At 36.4% G+C, this 25,108-nt stretch overlaps 1 protein-coding gene across 2 annotated transcripts in view; it reads right to left on the reverse strand.

Moving 5' to 3' along the window:
• The window catches only part of ESR1 (estrogen receptor 1), a 454,084-nt gene that overhangs the window by 212,565 nt on the left and 216,411 nt on the right, over positions 1-25,108 (reverse strand). For both annotated transcript variants that reach the window (XM_036767141.1, XM_036767140.1), the window contains one exon: positions 14,273-14,389. In XM_036767141.1, the coding sequence (XP_036623036.1) occupies positions 14,273-14,389 (117 nt within the window). The remainder of the gene's footprint in view (positions 1-14,272; positions 14,390-25,108) is intronic.

Raw genomic sequence — 25,108 nt, forward strand, 5'->3', positions numbered from 1 at the left:
GTAATTAGGACCTTACCAAGTAGTCTGAACTGGGATCCTAGAATCATAGGCTTAGGCCTCAGAGGAGCTTGAAGTACTCCAATACCCTAGTTTTATAAATGAAGAAACCAAAACCCAGAGATGTTAAGTGACTTGCCTAAGGTCATATAGGAATTAAGACTGGGTCCTAAAATTCAATTTCTCCAAAATTGAAATCCAGGCGGTTAAGGTGGAAGGAACAGCAAGTTTTAGGAAGTAAGGGCTCAAACCGGGGAGGTCAGCACAGTATTGAGTCAATTACAAGGTAGATTAGCAAGCTAACTATTTGTCTGACTGATTTAGTCTCCCCAAATCTTTGACTATCAATGGTGACATTCTCTACTTAACCCAGATTATCTAACCTCCAAATTCTCCCTCATGTCAATGGGTGGATGTGGTCACAATTTCTGCTATTCCCACAAACAAGCAGGACAACTTTTAAAGTCACACATTTTCTGTATTATATTCTTAAAAGGCAAGATAAGGAGTATATAATATAGATTTATGATTTCATGGATAATTCCCTTTTTCTGTTCTACTTTATATATGGACATTCTAATTTTATTAGGTGTTTCTTACATTAAGATTAAATTTTTAGAAAAAAAGAAATTTGCTATATTCCTACCTCAGACGGGCTTGTGAGACCCAGAACTCGAATAGTCATGTCTTGATGAGATATTAGCAACTGAAAGTGTTGAATAATCTTAGCTCCTTGATACAAAATGCAGAATTGTGAAATTCCAAATGCTTGCTATGAGACACCAAAAGGTTTTCCTTTACTAATGGCTTATAATAAATCAATGAAAGAGAATTGAATTTAGAGTCAGAAGAAGCATCTGGATTGGAATCACAGATCCACCACTTACTACTGGGGTATGACTTTGGGCAAGTCATTTCAACTATCTGATCTCAGTTCCCTCATCTGTAAAATGGGGAGGATTGATCCAGATGACCTCTGAGTTCTCTTCCAACTCCAAATCAGTGAGCCATGGACTTGATATGGAATCAAATAGAGGTTTGGAAACAAAAAATTAAACAGACATTGAATTCTGGAACCTGCTATCTCCTGTTATCTGCTATATACAAAGACTATATAACTTTTGGTCATTATTTATGCTACTGGACTTCACTATAGATGATGAGCTATAGAGGATGTCAGATTGCCTTGCAGTGATATCACCTTATTTCTAGAGTCTTCTACTACTTCCTGAACGAATCTCTTCTCCCTCCTCCCCCATCTCACTCAGCCCGAGCTAGCTCCTCTCCATGGGTGGGCAGGATGAGCAATAGAACTGTGCAAGAGGACTGGGGAGAATGGAGAAGCAAGAACCTGGCAAAAATACCCAAGAGAAATAGCTGGTATCTGTCACTATTCAGATCCAAGGGCCAAAATAAGAAGTCCGCCCCAAATTCGCAGAGCGGAGAAGGGAAGCCTGAAGGTTTGTCCATTAATTTTACCAGACAGCTTGACCGTATCCAAGAAGGGCTAAGTCATAGTCTATGTGGCAAGTAACAACAGGAAGACATGCAAAGTAGAGGATTAAAGACTATCTTACTCAACTAAGCCACCTTGTTCAGTATTCTTCACTGATCTTACTAGAGATATCTCCTCATTCTTTATTACATGGTCAGGGACATTGTCTTACAGCTCTTTGTATTCCAAGAACTTAGCAAAATGTGAGATGTTCAATAAACATTGTATTATTGGTGATGGTGCTAACTTAGACTGAGTAGCTTAGACTTTGTCTCAGATTTGCAAAATCAGAAATGTAACAATTAAAACATATGATATATAGTGAATAGTAGAGTAGGTAGTCTTAGAGAACTCATTTTCAAATAATAAATGCATAAGTGTGATTTTTAATGATTCTTGCTAAGCCTCAACTTTATCCATCACAACTTAACCTAATCCTTTCCTCGTCTCCATTTTTGGCTAGACTACTTCTAACTGTTCTGTCCTGGCACTGGAACACATTTCTCAACCTTCAGACTAGTCTGTCATGAATGTATAATTTCTCAGCTAGTAGTTATGAATTCCCTAGTAAGAGTCTTCTGATTTAGGATTTCATTCTTATTGTTCAGTTGTTTCAGTCATGTCTGACTCTTTGTGACTCCATTTGGGGTTTTCCGGAATAGTTTGCCATTTCCTTCTCCAGCTCATTTTACAGATGAGGAAACTGAGGCAAACAGGGTTAAGTAATTTGCCCAGAGTCACACAGCTAGTAAGTGTCTGAGACCAGATTTCAATTCAGGAAGATGAGTCTTCCAGAATCTTGACCTGGCACTCTATCCACTGAGTCACCTAGTTGCCTTTGGATTTCATACGCAGAGGTTTTTCAGCACTTTATAATATTAGTACTTAGAGGCAGAAAAGAATACTGGAATTGGCCTCAGGAGACCTGGATTCAATATTTCACTCCAGATATTTACTAGCTATGCAACCGCGGGTAAGTCACTTAAATTTTCAGAACCTCAGTTATCTTTTTTGTTAAAAAATTTAATAATAGCTGTCAAATCTCATAGGTGTATTCTGAGAAAATTGTCTCATATAAATGTGAATAGTTATTATCACTATTATTATATTTTTAATATCTCATTTTTTCACCTAAAATGAAGGGGCAACTGCCAAATCTTGCTGATTCTTGGTCATCAGAATGTTAACTATGCTTGCTTTTTGCAAATCACAACATTCCCTTGAACACAAAGAGTTTTGATATATTTCCATCCTGATGACTGAAGAATTGAGAAAGTTATTATACCTATATAGTTGTGCTCACAGACAAGAGGGATCCTTTCTGATTTTTTTAATAAGCTGAAACAAACTCATATCACCACGAAAATTTCTTCTGGTATTATAAAATTCCTCAGAATGGTGGATTAAAATTCCCTTCTCGAAAAATTAACCACATTTTACCCACATAAAAGATATGTAATATCTGTATTAGTTTCTTCCACTTATACCTTAATCTGTAAGTACAATATAAATACAAAACATGCTTAGAACATCTAGCAGTGGATTTCAAGCAGAACACAAAAAAATCTGTCCATTTACTCAGGGTTTTTTTTTTCTGGTCCATTCACTGCAAATTCTAACAACGACTACCACCACCGAAATAAATAAATAAATAACTTGCATCAGGAGATAATTGCATGAATCTCACATGTCTGGAAAAAATCCATTTGTTGCATTAAATATTGGCTTGCTTCTATTTCTGGGGAACTTTTTAGTAGTGCCCTGATTTTCTGCCTTTCTTTGTTCACTTAAAAACATCATATTTTGCATGTGTGTGTGTATATATATATGTATGTATACAAACACATATATAGTGAATACTTAATTCAAAAAATAAATTTTTTCCATAGATGGTAGAGTCCATACAATTATCTTCTGATACAGGCAGTTTTCTTAACCAAAGAGACAAAGGATTGTTACAATGGGTGTTGCAATGGGTTACAATTAAAAAACTCAACTGAATGTAAGGATATTTTTATTGTGCATAGAAGGTAGCACTTGAACTAAACCTTGAAGGAAGAGGAGGATTTGGAGTAGAATGATCTTTGTTTCAAAACTTATATTAAAAATATATAGAAATAGGTATTGGTCATTTTCAATATCCGATATTACAAATTGGCATAATAGCCCATAAAGTTATAGGCTGCTCCAGAGTTAAAAACATTAGCTTCTCCAATAAAATATAAGCTCCTTGAGAGCAGTTTAATTTTTTGTCTTTGTTTCTTCAATGAACAGTGCCTGACACGATAGGCATTTTTAAAATTCTTACTAAGTAATTGATTTTACCTTTTCTCTGGACAACTTGGTACAATTTCATATTGCACTTTCTTTTGAGACTTCTGGCTAAACAGGCTCATTAGCCTTCCTATGTTATTAGTATACCATATTCTTAATTTTAAATAATGTGGCTCATTATTTTAAAGCTACTTTAAAGTTCTTACAATTTCTAGTTTTGTAATACTAGTAAATTGTAAGCTGACATTATCGTCACTAGACTCACCAAAGATAAATGATTAGCCAAGGATGGCTGTTTTGTCATAGATGTCTTTTAAATGGTATTAGGAAACCCTACCCGCAACTCTCTATTTGTTCTAAAAGAAATCAAATAATTATCTGTGTCAGTCTCCCCATTTAAAAGATACTATAGACCTTTTCCCAAATCTTTCATGAAGCAAGTATTTTTAAAAAACAAGCAAACATTAAAACCAAGAACTATACAATAAAATGAACAATACTATACCTCATTTATGATTCTTCAGTGTCTGGGTTCCATGGACATTATATGAAAATACAATTCAAAAGAAAGGAAGAAAGAAAGAAAGAAAGAAAGAGAGAGAAAAGAAGGAAGGAAGGAAGGAGCAAAGGAAGGAAGGATATCTGTCCTTTGGTTTCATTACTATAAAAAACTAATGGACAAAAAAAACAGCCCTTGACACCCAGTATGAGCAATGAATGTTTAGTCATTTTACTTCCCGGTTGAAAAGTATTAGAGATCTCAGACCTGACAAGATATCTTAGAGGTAGCTAATATATGTATATAAATACCACATAAGCATTTAGATAATGTGGTCACAGACATTGTATAAACACAGAAGAGTCTGGAAGTCTGAATTATAGACTAAATTGGAATAATCCCATGAGCATTTGGATAAGTGTCTCCTGGTCTGCTGGGCTCCTGGCCCAATCCCTCTTGGCTTCTTCAAACCTACTTCTAGTCCAGCACCAATCTGCCTCCCAGTTTTTCCAGCAACTTTCTTATTTTAATCACCCAGAAGTCTGAAAGCCACATGGGAATCCTGACTAAGAAATCCATTGGGCCCCAAAATAGAATAATTTGAGAGGAAGAAGCAAAATGTTTGAAATGTAGAAGATAAAGTTGGTTAAAGTGAATAAATAAGAGAGATGAGGTAAATAAAAGAGAACTGGTAGGTATTATGTGGAAGAGGGGAATATACCAAATCATATCTCATTGCCTATGCTATGAAAAGTGGTCCAGACTACTTGCAGAAGGCAACCTAACCCTAGTTGTAGGCTAAGTGTTGCCATCCAATTCTAATGTGACCCTTGACAAGTAATTGCTTTAATGAGAACCATGTACATGCTGAGCTCTCAGTAGATAGACCTGATGACTTTTTTGATTAAAATAATTATTGTATTGTCTATTTTATGACATGTGGTTAGATGAGATCCCATAGAGCTCATCCACCAATTCATATCTCTTAGACAAACACTGCAAATAGACAAAGAACAGGGGGCCCAGAATAGAACAGAAAGAGGAAGGTAAGCTGAGTTACCTTTGAGAAAGCATATAGTTCTTCTCAATCTTCTCCCTGAAACAAAAAACTATCTTTTTTTCACACTGATGGTCTTCCAGTGAAGGTATAAGGCTGAGAGTCATGGAATACTATAGACTGAAGACTTATAGTTGAAAATCACATGAATAGGAATAGAGAAACAAATTGGGAATGGGGAGAAGAGGAGACGAGCAGGCTGCAACACATCACAGATGAGTAATTAAGCAAGAGAGGTGGTATAAAGGATGTTATCATAAAAGGGTATGACTTAAAAAAGAATATGAGATGGTTAAATAGCAAGAATGGAAGATAATAGTGGACAGCCAATATGCTCCACTATGTAATGTCAAAATGCAAAGAAATCTTAACTCCCCCATACACTGAGAGGACCCCGAGTAGCTTTAAGAGAACATGGACAAATTGTACAAGATAGGCAGGTGTCAGGTGTGGATGGGTTATAATCTACTTTGTTGGTAAGAGAACCCGCATCAATGAGGTCATAGGCTCATCTAAGTACTGGAGTATCTTTGATAGACCTCTAGTAAGCATCTCAAAATGGATTAATTGTATTTTTCCACTTATCCTCACAACTAGGAATAAATAGATCAGAAACACCTGAGAGTTCAATGCTATCCAGGCAAATAACCCAGGTTTCTTTATTCTCAGTTCAACTGTTCTTTACCTTAAGATCTAGCTCTTTCTGTGTCTGTTCCCATGCTATTTTTGTACTATTTTCCTATGGCCTGTCACATCAATTTCTACGACTACGTAAATGTAATGAGTTGTGAAAGGTAAGATAGACATCTGTAGGAATCTGTCAGCAAGATATGAGCAGAGAAGACTTAGGTTAAGTATTGCTGGCTTCCAAAGAAGTGATATAAGGAAATATTGGTCTCAATAAAATATAGGCTAAATGAGTTCAATATTATCCGGTTTTGTTCATATACTTAAGCATTAGTTCTTGTGGTATTTTGCTAGTTTGTGTCTCCTAGATCTTAAAACTATAATTATTAGATGTCAAACACAAAAATGAAACTAGTGATTATCAGCATCTCAAGTGCTTTTTCTGCTCAGGCAGGCTCAGCAGGTCTATAAACACCAGGCTCTGGCTCTTACAGTTTCACTAGTTAATCACCTGCTCACTGCAAGAAGTAGAACGCTTCCCCAACTCTGTTAGTTGTTTCCACTAAACAACCTGAAAGAAGGGTTACCAGCAGAGTAACTCTACCTGTCAATACAGCCGCTAACCAACAAAAGTGGTCACTCCCATCAGTGGTTATCCTCACCATATAGCCCACCATTGAAGTTTATTGAAGGTCTCCAATGACTGGACACTCATTCCAGCATCACTGTCCCTACAGCTATCAGATACCCCCTATAACTTTCCTTGTCAGCAGCATCTTGGTCAGTAGCTCAAGAAAGGGTAATTAGTATTCCTTGGAGAGTAGGAGCCTTCTGTTGGGCTGTACCGACTATATGTGTGGTTGGGAGTTGATGGTCCTTGGAATATGGTCTTCTTTCAGTGAAGCCTTTATTGAGGCAGTGTTCTGGAATAAGAATCAGTCTCTTATTTGGGGCACAGTATTTTGAGACCTCAACTTCACTTACAGGCACTGATTTGGGAGAAAATAGCTGCTTGTAAAAGCTATATTGTTCATTCAACAGTATTGAACAAATGAAAAAGCATTTATCAAATGCTTACTACTATATTGCCAATCAATGAACGAAGCATTTATTAAACATTTATTATTACAGATCTCTGTGCTAAGCATAAGGAATTCAAATTAAAAAATAAAACCAAAGAAAACAACAGTCCTTGCTCTCAAATTCACCTTCTAAGAGGAAGCAACAAAACAAAACATATTAGGAGGACTCAGCTTCAGGGAGGGTGAAAAATCTCAGTGATCTTTAGGGTACAATGACTGGGCAAATCCAATAGGTAGAGTAGAGAGAAGGTAAGGTTGATGTACCTACACCTTCTTTGGTCTCATTTTGATTGGTAAAACAGTATCAGTTTCTGATGTTGGACCATTTGACAGGGCCAAGGACATTGATAGCAAGAATTTTCTTTCAGGTTTTCAGGAGCTATGCTGCTGAGGAGATGGAGTCTACAGGGTGGGCAGAGGGGTCACTCCTCTCAGTGATGGCTGTGAGACCCTATACTCAAAGTACTGCTCTCCTCATCCTAATTTCCCTTTTCCTATAATAGCACATTCATTTATAACTTCAGGACATCTCTCACATATACTCTCTATTCTCCTCTGACACTGGCACTACTATGGTGCCAGCCATCATCACCCCAAATCTGCACTATTGCAATTGCCTGTTGGTTAATCTCTCTGGCACGAGTCTCTCTCCACTGAAGTCCTTTTTCCATTCAGCTGTCAAAGTCATCTTCCTAAAGAACAGATCTAACTATGACACCTCCCTAATTAATAAACTCCAGTGGCTCTCTACTAATGTTACTAAGCCCTTCAAAACCTGGCCCTTCCTACTTTTCTACTCTTCTTACATCTTATTCCCCATCCCCACCCCAACATGTCTAGTGAAACTGACCTCCTTGTTATTCCTCTAAAGTAATACTCCTTCTTCCAACTCCAGGCATTTGTACTAGTTGTTAACCCATGCCTGTAATTTTCCTTCCTTATCTACTTCTCATCTCTTTCCCAATCCTACTTAATCTTAATGCCTTTCTATGAGAATCTTTCAATTTATCCTGTATATATTTTATGTATATACAGTTGTTTGGATGTTGTCTCCCCCATTAGAGTATGAACTACTTGAGAGTAGGGACTGCTTTTGCCTTATTTAGGATTCCCAGTGCCTAAGAACTGTATATAGAACACAAAAGGTATTTAATAAATGCTTACTGACTGACCTAGGGGCATTTCTATTCCAGAGGTTCTTAGCTTCTGGATGGGGAAGCCTCCATAGATCCTGAGGAAAGGTGGTAAAGGTGATTTGGCTCTTCTTCATTATACAGCTTGTTGTATCTCCCTACGGACACCTTGCTAGAGTGGTTTGCCTGTTTCTAAGTGCTTTTTAGTGAAGAGTGTTGCTTGCAGGCCCTTTGCACAGGAGTTGCTTCCTTGGAAGCTGGAAGGATAAAGAATGTAACTGGGTTCTGGAAGCAGGACCAGTGGCCTGGGGAAGGAGGATCCTTCTAATGCTGTGCTTGGGATTCTTGGGTTCTTAACTCTGGGTGAATATTGGGGATACAAATACAAAATCTAAAAGTCTCTGCCCTCAAGGATATTATATTCTAATATAGGTTGACAACAAATATAAGAGAGTAGTTATTAAATGTGTGGACAAAGTAGAAGTAAATTAAACCCTTATAGATAGACATATGGTAGGGGGTATATGTGTGTATACATATTTGTACGTACACACATATGCACACATATGTATGTATGTGTGTATATATATATATATATAATTATATTTCATTTGTTTAAGTTTAAGCATCTTTTCTTCATATAAACAAAAAACCCTTAATCTTCAAAGTGGTATAAAGGATGATGTCTGTCAAATAAAATGATAGGATCACCACTCTAGAACTGGAAAGGACCTTAAAGATCATGTAGTTCACCTTCCTTATTTTATCCAGTCACAAAGAGGGTAAGGGACTTGCCCAAGGTCTCATGGACAGTCAGTGCCAGACGTGGGATTTGAATTAAGGTCCTGTGATTTAGTTCAATGCTTTGCCTACTGCACCAAGAACCCTCTAATAGCTTTGCTTTTTCTTTTTAACCAGAAGGGGGGAAAGTGATTTATAAGAAGCCCATCCAACTTACTTGAAATTGTCAACAAGATCCATTCTGCCATAACTCTACTTTACAACTTATTTTGAAGTTTATACTTAATCACATTTCCAGTTGTCAGCTGAATGGATTTTCACAGATTTAAGAGGTTGATGACTGGGATCTTTTGCATCAGTTATATCAAATATTGTGGAAATATAATAAACTGTACAGTTTTATGGCAAATATTTTATGCAATTTATGTTCTATGCCTTCACAGCTTAGAGTTTTACAACTCAGGGCCTGGCTTTTGCCAATGAGCCACCCAAATTCACACTTATCAGCACACAGATAAACACTCCACAAAAAAATAACTGATCACTAAGAAACATGCATTTTTAAGTCACATAAATATACATGAGTACCAAAATATATGTAGCAATACTTTTTGTAGTAGCAAAGAACTCAGAACAAAGCGTTAGCCAGAACTGAAAACAAACCCATCAAGTGGGAGATAGATAAAGAAACTATGGCACAGGAATACAATCAAATGTTATTGCTCTGTGGCAGAGGAGTATTGAAGCCAGCTCTAAGTACTGGCTCAGGAGAGCCCATTGTTGAACATTCAATGAACATTTATACTGGAAACTGGCAAACTCTACAAATCAGGGCCTGAATTATTGTTTTTTTTGAGATTGTCCAGACTTAAGAAAGTATTGAAGACCCTTTAAAATACCTAGACAATATAAAACACCTGAGCATATATCTGCCAAAACAGACACAGGAACTATATGAACATAAACATGAAACACTTTTTATACAAATCAACTCAGATCTAAATAATTGAATTAGTATTTATTGTTCATAGATATATAAAGCCAATATAATTTTGAAATGACAATTAATCTATTTATTCAATGTTATCCCAATTAAATTACTAAAAATTATTTTGCTGATTTAGAAAAAAAATAATAATAAAGTTCATTTGAAAGAACAAAAGATCAGGAACCTCCAGGGGAAAAAATGTAATGAAAGTAGATTTAGCAGTATCAGACCTTAAACTACATTATAAAGTGTGTTTTTACATTTTTGAAATGTAAAAAGAATAATTTTGATTATTTTAAATTAAAATTTTCTTGTATAAATAAAACCTATGTGCCCAAGAATAGAAGGAATACAGAAGATTGCGGGAAAACTATTTCATAGACAATCTCTCAGATAGGATGTGATTGGGTTGTAGGATAGCTGTAGTATAGGAAATGATGACCTAATTGATTTAGAAAAGCATGGCAAGACTTGGACTTATGAAGGAAGACGCTGTCCACCTTCAGAGAAACAGATGATAGGCGGAAATAAGCATAGTACGGTCTTAAATATGTGTGTATGAGGGTCTATGTGTTGTGTTTATAATTATTTTTGTATATGTATATGTGGGCATGTAGATATATAGATATCAATATATCCATGCTTTGTTGTAGCCTTCCTTAAGGTGGTGGGGGAAAGGAAGGGAGAAAAAATAAAGTAAAAAGTGCCCAGCGGAGAACAAAAGAAAACCAACAAGGAAGCAAAGAAAAGCCAGGCGGCTTCAAAAACAATGTGTAGTATTTATTATATAGGTTTTCTTGAAATGGAAATTTATTACTGTATATTGAATCCTCACTTATGGTCTTCTGTATACATGGCAATGTTTTTTTTCTTTTCTCATTTTGTATTTAAGTTAAGAAAGTGTTGGAGAAAATGTTAGTAATGCAGATTAAACTTAAAAGTACATCATGCTACCTCTTTTTTTTTTTTTTGGACAGCTGGTTGTTAATCATTTTCCATCACAGAGATGACTACAAGAAACAATGAATACAATTAGTACTGTATGATCTGATGCAAAGAAAAGTAAAGGGGGGGGCGGGGATAGGAATGTGCGTGAGTGTGTGTGTGTGTGTGTGTGTGTGTGTGTGTGTGTGTGTGTGTGTGACCATAATAATATAAATGGAAAGAACAACAAAAACTAAAACTAAAAATGACTGGTGTGAAATTTTACTGAGTAAGCTTGGCTTCCACTAAGAGATAGAAGAGAATGTATCCTTTCCCCCACTCCTCCCCTACTTCTTTTGGAGAGGTGGGAGATTATGGATATGGAGCGGTACGTTTAATTTTGGACTAGACTGATGTGTTAGTTTTGCTAAATTGCTTCTTTTTCTTCTTTATTTTAAGAGATGGTACTTGAAGAAGAAGAGAGGGAAGGTAGAATATATCAGTAAGTGAAAATGATTAAAAAACAAGAATAGTTAGCATTCATATAGTGCTTTAAGGTTTGCAAAGCCCTTTGCAAATATTATTAATCTTCACAACAGCCCTGGGAGGTAAGTGCTATTATCACTCTATTTTATTGATGAGGAAACTGAGGCAGATATATTCAATGATTCATCAAGGATCAGACAACTTGTAAGTATCTGAGGTCATATTTGAACTCAAAACTTCCTGACACCAGGACCAGCCTCTCTATCTAGTGTGCCAACTAGTTGTCATATCGATAAACGTTTTCTTAAAACATATATACAGGGTATCCCCAAAATCTAAGCTATTACAGCTTGAAAGTGCACTAAGTCTTTGGGGACACACCCTTTAATATAGATGTATGAAAAACTGTGTAGAGGAACGGTGTAGAAGCTGTATATATGTTTATACCATTAAGCTGTATATATATATATATTTATACCGTTAAGCTGTATATATGTTTATACCGTTAAGCTGTATATATGTATTCTTGTTTTTTTTTAATGGTGGTGATGTTTATTGTTCTATTTAGGAAATGAGTTAAGTTGAACCAAGATATATACACACACATAATTTAGAATATTTTAGGAAAGCAGAAATCTTTTTTGTAATGGTGAGACTACATATGAGAATGTCACTCCCATTTGGGCCTCCTCAAAGAAAAAAAAGCTAGTCAGACTCAACAAGTGGACACTTGGCTTTCTGAGGGAATTTGGGGAATTTAAACAGCTGTTTTGAAACTAGGACCTCGGAAAGCAGAGCAATTTGACTTGGACTTCTACTGTTTCAAATTTCAGCTCTTTCACATAACTGTTAAATTCTTGTCACATATCAAGTTACCTTAAGTAGCTTTTTGTGAGTTTAATTAAGTCTTACTAATTCTCCAACAGCTCAGAGAGAGATGAATTTCTTAAATATTTAATCTGTTTATGACTCAAAGTGTCATTTTCTGAATACAGCAGTAAAATTCTTGGAATTAATTACTCTTTGAATTAAAGCTGCTTTTTTATACACTCAACATGTGGTCAGAGTTCACCCAATGTGTAAATCAAACAATCCATCTATGCATCATGGAAAATTTACTTCAAATGTTGCATTTAACAACTAGCTACAGAGTCCCAGTGCTCACCATGGACAGAAGATTTTCTGGCTATTCCTACACCAGCCCACACCCTCAGTCCTCTCCAGGTTTATCTTTTCACTGATTCCCACACTTGGTTCTTCCTCCCTCTCTTTCTTTCTTTGTTCGAGGCCTCCTGAATGTTTTAAACAGCCAGCTAACTCTCATCAAATCAGAAGCACAAGCCTGTTTTCCATATTACCCTTTTTTAAAACTAGGACACTTTTAGGACACTTTTTCTATTAGCACAAATGCTGAACAAAATTCTTGTCCTATTCCTAACCTGAATGCATTTCTGTATGTGTTGTGTTTATCTGTATACAGACATAGAAATAGGGATTTGTCCTGTGATTTTATTGCCATAGGGAACTCTCTCTCCCAATGCAGACTCTGCAATAAATAGTCTTGGTGAGTTGTTTAGACCAGTGAGAAATTCAACGATTTACCTAGGGTCAGTATATGTCAAAGATAGGATTTGAACCCAGGTCTTCATCGTTCTCCAGGCTTCTTCTCCACCTATGTATATTAATTCTGACTGTAAATTTTACTTATGTTAACTGTATATTTGTCCCCACAGCTATACTGTAACTTCTGCTACGGCCCTAACCTGATTCCACATTGCTGTGTGGAAGTGACCCTGAATTCTCAAAAGCTATAAGAGTGGAACAAAGTCCTGGCAGATCCCACTATACTGAAAATGTATTTGGCCAGTGACCAACTGTATCTCTCCATCCTCAGAGGATCAGTCTAGCCAAGTTCAGTAAGGCCTTTTACCAAAAGGTTGGCCACAAGGTAATGAGTTCAAATCCTGGCTCTTCTATTTAGTACCTATATAGCCTTAGGTAAGTCAATTCCCATCTCTGGGTTTCAGTTTCTTCATCTGTAAAAAGAGGGATTGAACTAAACAATCTCCAAGGTCCCTTCTAGCTCTAGCTCTTTGACGCTATAATCCAAATTTGTTTTCATCCAGTACCTCACCAAATCAGCTACTCAGGCATGGAGGGATTATAATTTACACCAGTGGCAGTTGTACCCACACAGATTTAATCCTAGAAGTGCCAATGAAATATCATATCACAGACTTATAAGGATAGAGACTAGGTGGGCCAATATAAACCCCCAGCTGCATGTACTCAATCACACAATTGTTCAGTGTCTACTGGAGCAGAGGAGTCTGCTAGGCTTTGTAGGGAGAATACAAAGAAATTAGAAGATAGTGTAATAGCAGAGATGAAGAACACATTTACAATCCTATGTAACTGGGGAATATTCAATTTTTAATAGGTATTTTATGCCTAGCTCTAGGCTAGGAATTGTAAGAATGAATATAGTCTGATTGACAGAATGATTTCCAGTGATTTCAGTAAACACTCAGGTTGACCTAACACATAAATAGCTTGTTTTTATACTTACAAGACTTGACTTTGAGAAGTACAAGGAATTTTTAGGGATTGTCTCCCAGTCCCAAACAATAACAGATAGTAATAGAAAGATCATTTTAAGATGATTTTTAAAATAGTCCCTTATGCAATGTGGCATCTACACCTTTGTCTTAAAACACAAACATGAAATAATCATGTAGGGAATTTCAGTTCTACTTTCATGTGTATGTCTGTACGTATACATGTACATATATGAATATCTATTACGGAGGATGGATTGTGGTGCTCTTTTAGTAATAACACTTTCACCAAAAACTGAATTAAAAGAATGATGACTAAAATTTGTCTCACTGATGCCTCTGATGCTGAATAACTACCAGATATATAGTAATAAAGTGTATAATGTGTGGTCCTTCCCAGGTGGTACATACCGCCTTTCATCATGCCCACTTCATAGCATTTTCGCAGTCGACAAGCCTGACAGCTCTTTCTCCTGTTCTTGTCGATGGTGCACTGGTTGGTCGCAGGACACATGTAGTCATTATGCCCTGTTCAAAGCAAGAGGAGACAAAGAATATGATTTCTGGGAACTGAAGCAGTTCAATTTAAACACAGTGAAGCTGTTTGTATGAGACTCCATAACACTTAGCTAATAATGTGGCTACACTTGCCACCCAAACAAGTTTAAGTGATTGTCACATAAGCAACAATTTAACCAAATTGGAAGCCAGTCATTTAGACTTGATTTCTGCCTTAACCATTTCCTCAGCAGGTCGTTTGAGAAAGTTAGTGAAAGCAAATTTCAGCTTAGCAGCCTCATTCTCTGTTTCCCCAGCTATTCTGTGTACTTCTAAGACAGTGTCCCGTGTCTGAAAAGCTTTCCTTCTCATCTTCACCATCTAGTTTCCTTCCCTGACTTCCTTCAAATCTCAGCTAACTTCCTTCAAGTTCCCACCTTAAACAAGAAGCCTTTCCTAATCCCCACTAATTCTAGCGCCTTGCCTTTATTGATTATTTCCTAACTGTTGTTTGTTTTTCATTTGTTTTTCAGTCTTGTTCAACTCTTCATGACCCCATTTGGGGTTTTCTTGACAAAGATCCTGGAGTGGTTTGCCATTTCCTTCTCCAGCTCATTTTACAGATGAGGAAACTGAGGCAAACAGGGTTAAGTGACTTGTCCAGAGTCACACAGCCAGTGTCTGGGGCCGTAATTGAACTCCGGAAAATGAGACTCCCTGATTCCAGGCCAGGACCTCTATCCACTTTACTACCTAGCTGCCCCACTGACTAACTGATTGAGTTCTATGTGAGGTCATTACAGATAGAGGAGATCAGGAAAAGAGTCATATAGAAAGAGGAAGTGAAGTTAAAATCATGGATGGAGAAGAATTAAGGAGACAAAAAAGGAAAATATTCCATCAATCGATTAGCATTTATTAGCACCTACTATGTGCCAGACACTTGCTAAGGGCTAGGGATACAAAAGGAGACAAAAAAACAGTCCTTACCCTCGAGAGGCTCACAGTCTACTGATAGAGTCAACATGTTAACAAGTATATACAAACAAGCCATATACAAGATAAATAGGAAATAATTAACAAGAGGGAAGGCACTAGAATTAAGAGGGGTCTGGAAAGGTTTTTTTTGCAAAAGATGAGATTTTAGTTGCAACTTAAAGGAAGTCAGAGAAGTTAGTAAGTGAAGATGAGTAGGGAGAGTACTCCAGGTTTGGAGGCTAGCTAAAGAAAATTTCCAGAGCCAAGAAATGGACTGTCTTGTTCATGGAACAACCAGGAGGTCAGTGTCATTTGATCAAAGAGTACATGGTGGGGAGTAAGGTGTGAAAAGTCTAGAAAGGTAAGAGGAGATTGGTTATGAAGGACATTGAAAGGAGAAAGAGGAAGAAACTAGAGAGTGTCTGGGCATGAGCGAGGTGAAGTATGGCTGGCGTTCTTCTTAAATGGTAGTCCTAGAGAGAGAGTCTCCAATGAGGAAAGAAAAGGTCCCAGAGCAGAAATTTCTTGTGGTGGCAAAGTTCAGATAATAGAAGGCCTTGAGTACCAGAAAAAAGTATGAACTCACACTGAGTCATATGTTAAACTAATTGGCCTCTGAGTTCCCCTCTAGCTCTTAGATTTTATGAGGCTATGACACTGAATGATAGTTAGTAGGCATTAAGAAGCCAATGAAGATTCTTTTATCTTTTCTGCCCCTCCTCTCCACCCTAGAGTTGGCTACCATTAGACACAATTAGGCATATACATATATACACAAAATTATTCTATTCATACTTCTATTTATCAGTTCTTTCTCTGGATACAGATACTGTCTTTCTTCATGTGACCTTTAGAGTTCATTTCAGTATTTATAATAGACAAAATAACTTATTAACTCAAAGTCATTCTTAAGCCAATATTGCTGTTACTGTATACAGTGCTCTCTTGGTTCTGCTCGTTTTGCTCTTCATTATATCATGCTTTTCTAAGATCATTGAGCTCATCATTTCTTCTAGCACATTAAGATTCCATCACAAACATATACCACAGCTTGGTCAACAATTCCCCAATTACTGGGTATCCCTGCAGTTTCCAGTTCTTTGCCACCACAAAGAGAGCTGCTATAAGCATTCTAGAACATATAGGTTCTTTTCCTTTTTCTCTAATTATCTTTGGAAGTAGACCAAGTAGTAGTATTGCTGGGTCAAGAGGTATAGGTAATTTAATAATGTTTTGGGCATAATTCCAGATTGCTCTTCAAAATGGTTTAATCATTTCACAATCCAATGAAGATTCTTGAGCCAAGGAATATGACTGGATGTTTGCTTGAGTAAAACTAATCTTTAGCAATATGAAGCATAGTTTGAAGGAGAAAGTGAGGTAGTGGCCTACCACAATAGTCCAAGCAGGTGGTAATAAGCATCTATATTATAGTTGTGACTCCAGAAGTTTTTAAAATTGGACAATGCAAGAGATGTTATAGTGGTAAGGTAAACAGAATCTGTGACATCTAAGATATATATATCAAGAAGTGAAGGAGAAGAGTCAAGAATAATATATGAAATGGATGTGATAAGGTATGGATGCATCCCCAGGTCTTCCTTGTTTCTATGATGCCCTTTCTTGTTCTATATCTATTCAGACATGGCGAAATAGCAAACAAAAAGTTTCAAAGTATTTAAATACTTTTCAGGCAGCTACTTCCTTTCAGAGAGGAGTTTATATGATCAAGGACAACTGAGAAAATGGACAGAATATACTCAATGGGTGGGAAGGGAGAGCATGGTCTCAGTGATTATCTGAAAAGATAACCAGAATGCTACCATGTGATCAATAAAGTGTTTTCTGGTGCCCACATATTCAGCCTATTACACAAAAGTTGTAAAATAGAGTCAAAGCAGTGTTCAAAAACTGAGAAAGAGGAAGTCATTTAGGTAATTCCAAAGAAACAGCAATACAAAGCCATCAACAAAGAAGTTTGTCTCAAACAAAGTCTTTACCTAAAATAGGTTCTTTTCCAGTTGTGGTATGATAACCCCATCCTTTCCTCCCTCAATAATGTCATATTCTCTCCCTGGCTGCTTCCCTACTTGTGACGTTCTTCAAAGTAGAAAACGTCTGCATGCAATTTAGTATTACATTTGTAACACATTAACACATAATAACATCATGCTGAAACGGAACTCTTATTGCCCTTTTCCCCTCCACAGCATTTCACTCTGAGGCTTGTCTCCTTCCTCTTCGAGGTCAATTGAAAACTGTCTTATGCTCTTATGTTAAGCACTGTGACAGTCTATTCTATCTCTGAACAAGGTCTTCAGTTCATCTTGTAGCTACATGTATTTGTTGTTCATTTCATTTGCTCGTTAATTTCATTTTGATTCTTCTTTTTCTTGAAGACAAAGCCAAATCTTTTCATCTTATTTTATAACTTGTAATTCCTAGTCATACCTACCATGGCATACCTAATACACAATTGTAAAGGCGGGGGGTGGGGGGGAAGAATATTATTTATTGTTATTTATCTACGCCATCAAAATAGTTTCATTTAATCTAATTAAGTGGAACTATGAGGTTTTTTAAAACTTTTTTATTATTATTATCACTAATAATCATTTTTGTTGTTTAGTCATTTCTAGTCCTGGGATTATTTATGACTTTTTTTGGAGTTCTCTTGGCAAAGATACTAGAGAGTGGGTTGTCATTTCCTTCTCCAGCTCATTTTACAGTTTAGGAAACTGAGGCAAGCAGGGTTAAGTGTCTTGCCCAGGGTCACTTAGCTAGTGAGTGTCTGAAGTCAAATGTGAACTCAGGTCTTCCTGACTCCAGGCCAGCACTTTATCCACTGTGACAACTAGCTGCCCCCAGTAATAATGATAATAGCTAGCATTTATATGGTGCTTTAAGGTTTATAAAACTCTTTATAAATATTATGTCACTTTATCCTCATTATGAACCTGTGAGGTACATGCTATTACTATCCCTATTTTACAACTAAGGAAACTAAGGCAGACAGAGGTTAAGTTACTAGCTCAGGATTACACAGGAACCAAGCCTCTGAGGCCAGATTTAAATTCGGATCTTCCTGACTCCAGGTCTAGGACTCTATTCACCTAGTTGCCTAATAGCTAGCTTTTATATAGTGCTTTGAGTACTACATAGTTACAAAAAGCTTTATATACATATATATGTACATATATATATATAATTTCATTTGATACTTGCAACAATTCTATGAAATTTACAAAGAACCATGTCACTCCAATTTTGGAGATGAGAAAATTGAGACTCAGAGAAGTTGAATTTCTTGCTCATGGTCACACAGATTGTAAATGTAAAAATTAGAATCCAAATCCAGGTCTCTGCTGTCTCAAAATGATATTTCATTCTAATATCATGCTATAACAGGAAATTCTACCTTTCAAAGATTTTTTATATTTCTATATGGAATTTCTTAGATTCCAGAAAACATTTAAAAATTTGTTAGACCTATTTACCTCCCCCTAAAATTTTACTTTTAATTTTGGAAATCACAAAATCCACCCTATAAGCCTGAAAGATAGGCTTGAAGGGAATAGAGCTCTGGACTCATAGTTGAAAGACCTGGGTTCGAATCATGTTTCATATACCTACTAGTTGTGTCGACCCCAGATAAGTCTCTCTGAACCTCCTTTTGTCTTATGCAAAATGAAGTTAATAAAAGTGTCTGCCTTACAAGGTTTTTGTGTGAATCAAATGAAATAATTTGTGTGGAGCATTTTACAAGCCTTAAAGTACTATATAAATGTGAGCTATCTTCAAATCTGTACATGGTCATTATATGGAAAGTATATCTGATTAAAATACTCCCTCTACTGATGCAAATAGCGACCCCTCTGTGGCTTAGTAGAATATCATTTTTTTTCCTGTGGCCAATAACATTCTTACCCTACGGAAAATCCGATAATACACCTCTCTGAACTCAACTAGGCTTGTTCTCAAACAAGAGGCATTGTTAGCCCTTGTACTTTCTATTATGTTAAGACCTGTCAAAGCTTATACTCTGCCTTCAAGAACCCAGGGTCAACTCCAGAACTCAATACAGAATAGAGCTCTTTAATAGAATTGTAGGTGGAAGTTATAAGAGAAAATATTCATACCTGTTGTTTCTCATTTATATTGAATTCTGAACTAGAGAATATATTGTTAAATTATACTGAAGGGTTAAAGATCATAGATTTAGAGAGGCAAGGATTCTGAGTACCTCTAGTCCAATTGAGGCCCGGAAATGGTTACATTTGCCCAAGTGCACATAAAAGTAGTAAAAAGTCGCAGAGCTAGTATTTGAATCCATATTGACCGAAGGAAAAGCTTCCTGTATGTAACGATTTATTCATTGCCACTAGAACAAGTAACTGACAAAGACTGAAGAATCTCTTCCTAAAAAGTATTGACAATAATAAGTTTATCTAGAATTGCTTATAAATTATAATTTGAGAGCAGGAAAAACAGAATTCTAGACATTCTGAGTCTATGAATCTATGTTTCTATTCTATTGAAGTAACTCCAAAGAAATGAGTTTATTTTTTCTACTTAATATTATTTTATTTTTTCCAGTTATATGTAAAGAAAGTTTTCAACATTCCCTTTCATAAGATTTTGAGAAGAAATTAGTTTATATGTATATGTGTGTGTAAAGTATTTTGCAAACTTTAAAGTATTGTGTAATTTCTAGTTTATTATTATTGTTATTTTTATTAAGAAAGGATCCAGCCACAGATCTGGACAGTCACTGAACATAATACCAGATTAGAAATTAAGGGAATCAGTGGCTGTGCATGCTAATCCCAACAGCATTACTAACTCCCTTTTCAACCTTAAATAAATCGCTGTAATATTATGGGCTACCTTGATGTCTTTCTTTATGCAGAAGAAGCCTGGTTCAGGTCTGCTAAATAGTAGACATCAAATACCAGGTAATGAATATGGCCTCATCAGTATAGTAAAGAGAAATTACTTTTGGTTAAAACTAAATTCTTGGAAAAGTGCTTTGGATTTGTAATCAGGGGATTTTTTTTAAAAGTTTTTTTTAGTGTGCTTTCCATTTATGAAGAATTTAGGAGATGAGTTGCACTATCTAACACAAACTTACTGGGTAAAGTTATAAATTTTTCAATTTACTGAGGGCAAGATATGACATGCCATGAAATATTTTAGTTGCAGAACTCTTTGTTCTTTATTCAGCTCTGGGGTCAGCCCCAATTAGAGCAGGGTGGAGTGGGAACTTGACAGAAATCCTAGTCTCATAAAACTTGGTCCTCTATCCCTAGATATACATTATAAAATACAGTGTGTAAACAGGCTTCAGATCAAATTAACATCTGCATTCTTCTGTTGCAGAATAGGAACCAATCAAAGAGTCAGCTGAATTATAAATGTGTAACCGTGGTGATAGACCACACACTACCTCAAACATACAGGCAACAGGGTTATTTTTAGAATTGTCCTTATTAATGGGGACAGATTAAGGAAGTAATAGAACCAGAAACCAATTCTCTTTGGCCACATTCCAACTCTGAGTGAGCAAAACGAGTTGTGTAATTATTCTACCCACACCTAAAATACACTATTTTTGTGTTCAGACAGTTAGCTGTTACACAGTGCATTTCATTCTGCATCAAACCCCAAACACTTCACTTTTTTTTTCAAAAAGTCTACAATTTAGAAAAAGAACAGTTAGGTCCTAAAGAGACGCAGTAACTATACACAGTCATATTCAAAAATAATTCGCTGTAAGTATGCATGGGGGGATACTTTGGACTTTCTCCTCAAATGCCCTGTATTTTGCAAGCTAAAAGATGGGAGCCCTGAATTAGGCAAGAGGGATATTGGCTGAGCCTCTTGTTTAAGTTGGCCATACAAACAGCCAACCCATTTTAGATATATATCTTTATAGGGCTGAAGTGAAATTCCTGAACGATCTTGTTTAACATGGACAATGGTTGGGTTTGGTGCAATTGAATTAATTCCCTAACATTAACAAAAGTCCAACCTATAGCAGGATAATACAATGCTTTTGTCAGAAAGCTGTGTATTTTTTTCTTTTAACATCTATGAAAATGGGGAACTGATAAACCATCAAGGAAAAAGCTCATTAACATCAAATAATTGAGTCATGCCACTAAGACAAACTCTTTAAACTCAGTACCCATTAACAACTATTTGTTTCTTGTAATAAGACACAAGAAAGAGCAAGCAAGTACAGTATGTCTTAATAAGCGTTCTGGAATCTTGCATTAAAAAAGGAAAAATAAAACACCTACTAAAACAATTTGCTATGTCTATGTTGTTAAAGTGGTTAGAGCCTTTGAGAAGAAATCTGTTGCAGGCTTTATTTCTTGATCTTGTAAAAACAGTGTCTGAGTAACTATATCAAACATCATGCATAAGGAAAACTCCTACTGAGGTAATATGCTTTTTTTAAATCATGAGTTAAATGTTAATGAAATCTACAGGATTTGTAACATTGGAGGCAGAACAAATTGCAGTTGTGCATCAGGAGCCCTGCAAAGCTTCCTTCTACTAGCTTGTCCAGTGTTGGATCACAAACCACAAAGCAGACATGGTGATTTGAAATTCATACCATGGTTTTGAGGAATTCAAAATGTTTTCTTTCTGCAAGCACTCTTGGAATCTGGATCCTGAGTTAGATGAACAGGAGGAGAGACCACAGGGCACCCAGTAAACAGAGAGACTTGGGAGCTTTACTATTGGGCCCTTGGAATCAACTGGCTTTCCTTTTGATGTTTTGATAAGAGATGAGTTTAAACCAGCTCATCTCTAGCATGCCTTCTCTTGTCTCTCTTCTTCCTCTCTGACACTCATTGACTCTGAATTTGGGAGCACTGGGAAGATAAGCCATAGGCAGGAAGCAGCAGGTGTGTATTTGCTGGGGGGGGGGGAGAGGGAGCACTTTTCCCTTCCTTTACCCAGGAAAGATATTTGTCTGTATGTAATGAAAGTAATACCAGAGGGCCTAAAAGAGACAATGAGGTACAATAGAAAGCTACTGCCTTTAGGTAGCACTGGAATTGGGAACACTTGAGTTGGCATCCAAACCGTGCTATTTGCTTCCTTTTTTGTTGTTTGTTTTATTGATGTATTTTGTTTTTACATTACAGAAATCTACAGATTACCTCCATTCTGTAAGGGGTCTCTTAAAATCAAGCAAAACAATTAGGCAAAACTAACAATACACTGACTTAATCTGAAAGTACATGCTATTTTCTACATCCTCAGCAACCCCCATCTCTCTATTTTTTATTTTCATATTTTTATTTCACAGTACTTTCTATTTAATTGTACCTCAATCGATAGTTTTTGTATTGAATTACGTATATAACACCTGTAATTGCTCTATTCTCTTCTTTTTTGTGGGATTTAATAGCATTTATATTTTTCCCAATTACATGTCAATACAACTTTTAGCATTCATTTTTACAAGATATTGAGTTCCAAAATTTTCTCCCTCCTTCTCTCCCCTTTCCTAAAATGGTAGGCAGTTTGATACAGGTTATGCATGTGCTATCGTGTAAAACGTATGTCCATATTAGTCACAGCTGCGAAAGAAGAAACAAATCAAAAGGCACATGCTGAGGTTGATGGGGTGTTTCTGCATTTCCCATGGATATACTGAAGCATTTGGAGTCCTGGCTGCAGGTGTCTTCCTACTTGTCTGGGGTTACAACGAAGCAGTGGAGGTATGGCCACTGGAGGTTGCCTGCTTGTTCCAGTTACATATGCTGAAGCATGTGGCTGTTCTCAAAACTGGAGTCTGCTATGCTGAGGCAGGAGGGGCCGTGTGGTTTGTGTTGGTGTTTGCCTGCTCCATCACACTGAGGCTCAGGCTCTCCCATTGGTTTGTAGAGGTGGGACTTGCTGCTGGCTTACTAGGATGCTTCCCATCCTGGACTATGGTCATCTTTTACCCAAGTGAAACATATCTTTCCTGCCAATCTTCCAAGTTCTTGGCCTAAAAGATTACTTCACCCACCTTTTTTTCTTGTTCTACTGTCCAGGATTTGTTTGGGGCACTATTTTATGGTTGCTTTGAGGTGAATATGGGAAAGTTATGGTGATTTATTGCTTATTCCTCCATCTCGGGTCCCAGAAGTGAGGTCTATCCTCCCTATTTTTAAAACTTTAATTCAAAGAAATCTGTTTCCTCTCTCTCCCTCCCTCATTGAAAATTTAAAAAGAGAGAAAAATAAAAGAAAATTCCTTATAACAAATATGCATAGTCAAGCAAAACAAATTCTTCCATTGGCCATATACAAAAATTTGTTCAGTCATGGTGGACTCATCATGACCCCATTTGGGATTTTTGTTGGCAGAGACAGCAAAGTGGTTTGCCATTTCCTTTTCCAGCTCAGTTTATAGATGAAGAATGGAGGCAAACAGGGTTAAATGACTCACCCAGGGTCACACAGCTAGTAAATATCTGCAACACTCTATCCACTGTTCCACCTAGCTGCCCCAGCATACAAAAATATCCGTGTCTTATTCTGCACTCTAAATCTATCCTTTCTCTAACAGGAAATAGAGAGTATGTTTCCTCATCAATCTTCTGGAATCAAAGATGGTCATTGCACTGATCATAGTTCTTATATCACTCAAAGTTGTCTTTACAGTGTTAGTATTACATAACCTGTTCTCCCAGCTCTACTCATTTGATATCTCATCAGTTTATAAAAACCTTCAGATTTTTCTTACTATTTACATTACTTATGTTAGAGTATGAATTCTGGTTCTGCTTACTTCAGTATGTATCAGTTCTGTCTATGCCTCTTTGAAATCTTCTATTTCCTAATTTCTTACAAAACAACATTCCATCACATTCATATGGTGAAACTTGTTTAGCCACTCCTCACTTGACTGGCATCACTCTAGTTTCCAATTTTTTGCCAGGGGTAGAGAAGGATTGCCATCACAAAAAGAGCTGCTATAAATATTTTTCTACCTATGAGATCTTTCCTTATTTCTTTGACCTTTTTTGGGTATAGGGCTAGCAATAGTATAGCTTAGTCAAATGGCATACACATTGTTTAGTAACTTTTTGTGTATAATTCCAAATTGCTTCCTGTGTGGGTAAATTACCTAAATTTGCTGGGTTCTAGTTTTCTTAAATGACTGGGTTGGCCAAGAGATCCTCTAAGATTACTTTCAGTACTGTGTCAATGATCCTATGAAATCAGGAGAGGCCCAAGAAGAATTAGGTAAGAATTAAATGATGGGGTAAAAAGAAACAATAATAAATGCCTCTTTTTTCAACATTCTTTTCACTGGCTTTCTAATAAGAATGTGTTTATATCAAGAAATAGTAATTTTTTTAGCTACAGAAATATGTATAGTCCTCATCCTAAACCTAACTTGTCCATTTAGGTAGGAAGAAGAGACTAGATTGTGTTGGCATATGGGTGGAACTAATGCAAATTCTGTGGGTCATAACCATTTTTATGAGCCTAATAATTTTCAAAAATTATTTGCAAGGTTTATATTTATGAGTCCATATATTACTGCTTATAAATTTTCTGTAAAGTGCTTGGAAATGTTAAGTGCCATGCAAACATTAAGGGCTTAGTAAGTGCTAAGTCATATCATTCAATCTCTATTAATGTCCTGAATCACTGTTCTATTTTGATGACTTTCTGTTTTTCTAATGTGAATACATTTTGTGATTGATGTAAATTAAGACTAACAACTTTTTTTTTCAAATATATTTACTACGCCTAG

The sequence above is a fragment of the Trichosurus vulpecula genome, chromosome 7 (genome assembly GCF_011100635.1).
Source record: "Trichosurus vulpecula isolate mTriVul1 chromosome 7, mTriVul1.pri, whole genome shotgun sequence".
Lineage (NCBI taxonomy): Eukaryota > Metazoa > Chordata > Mammalia > Diprotodontia > Phalangeridae > Trichosurus > Trichosurus vulpecula.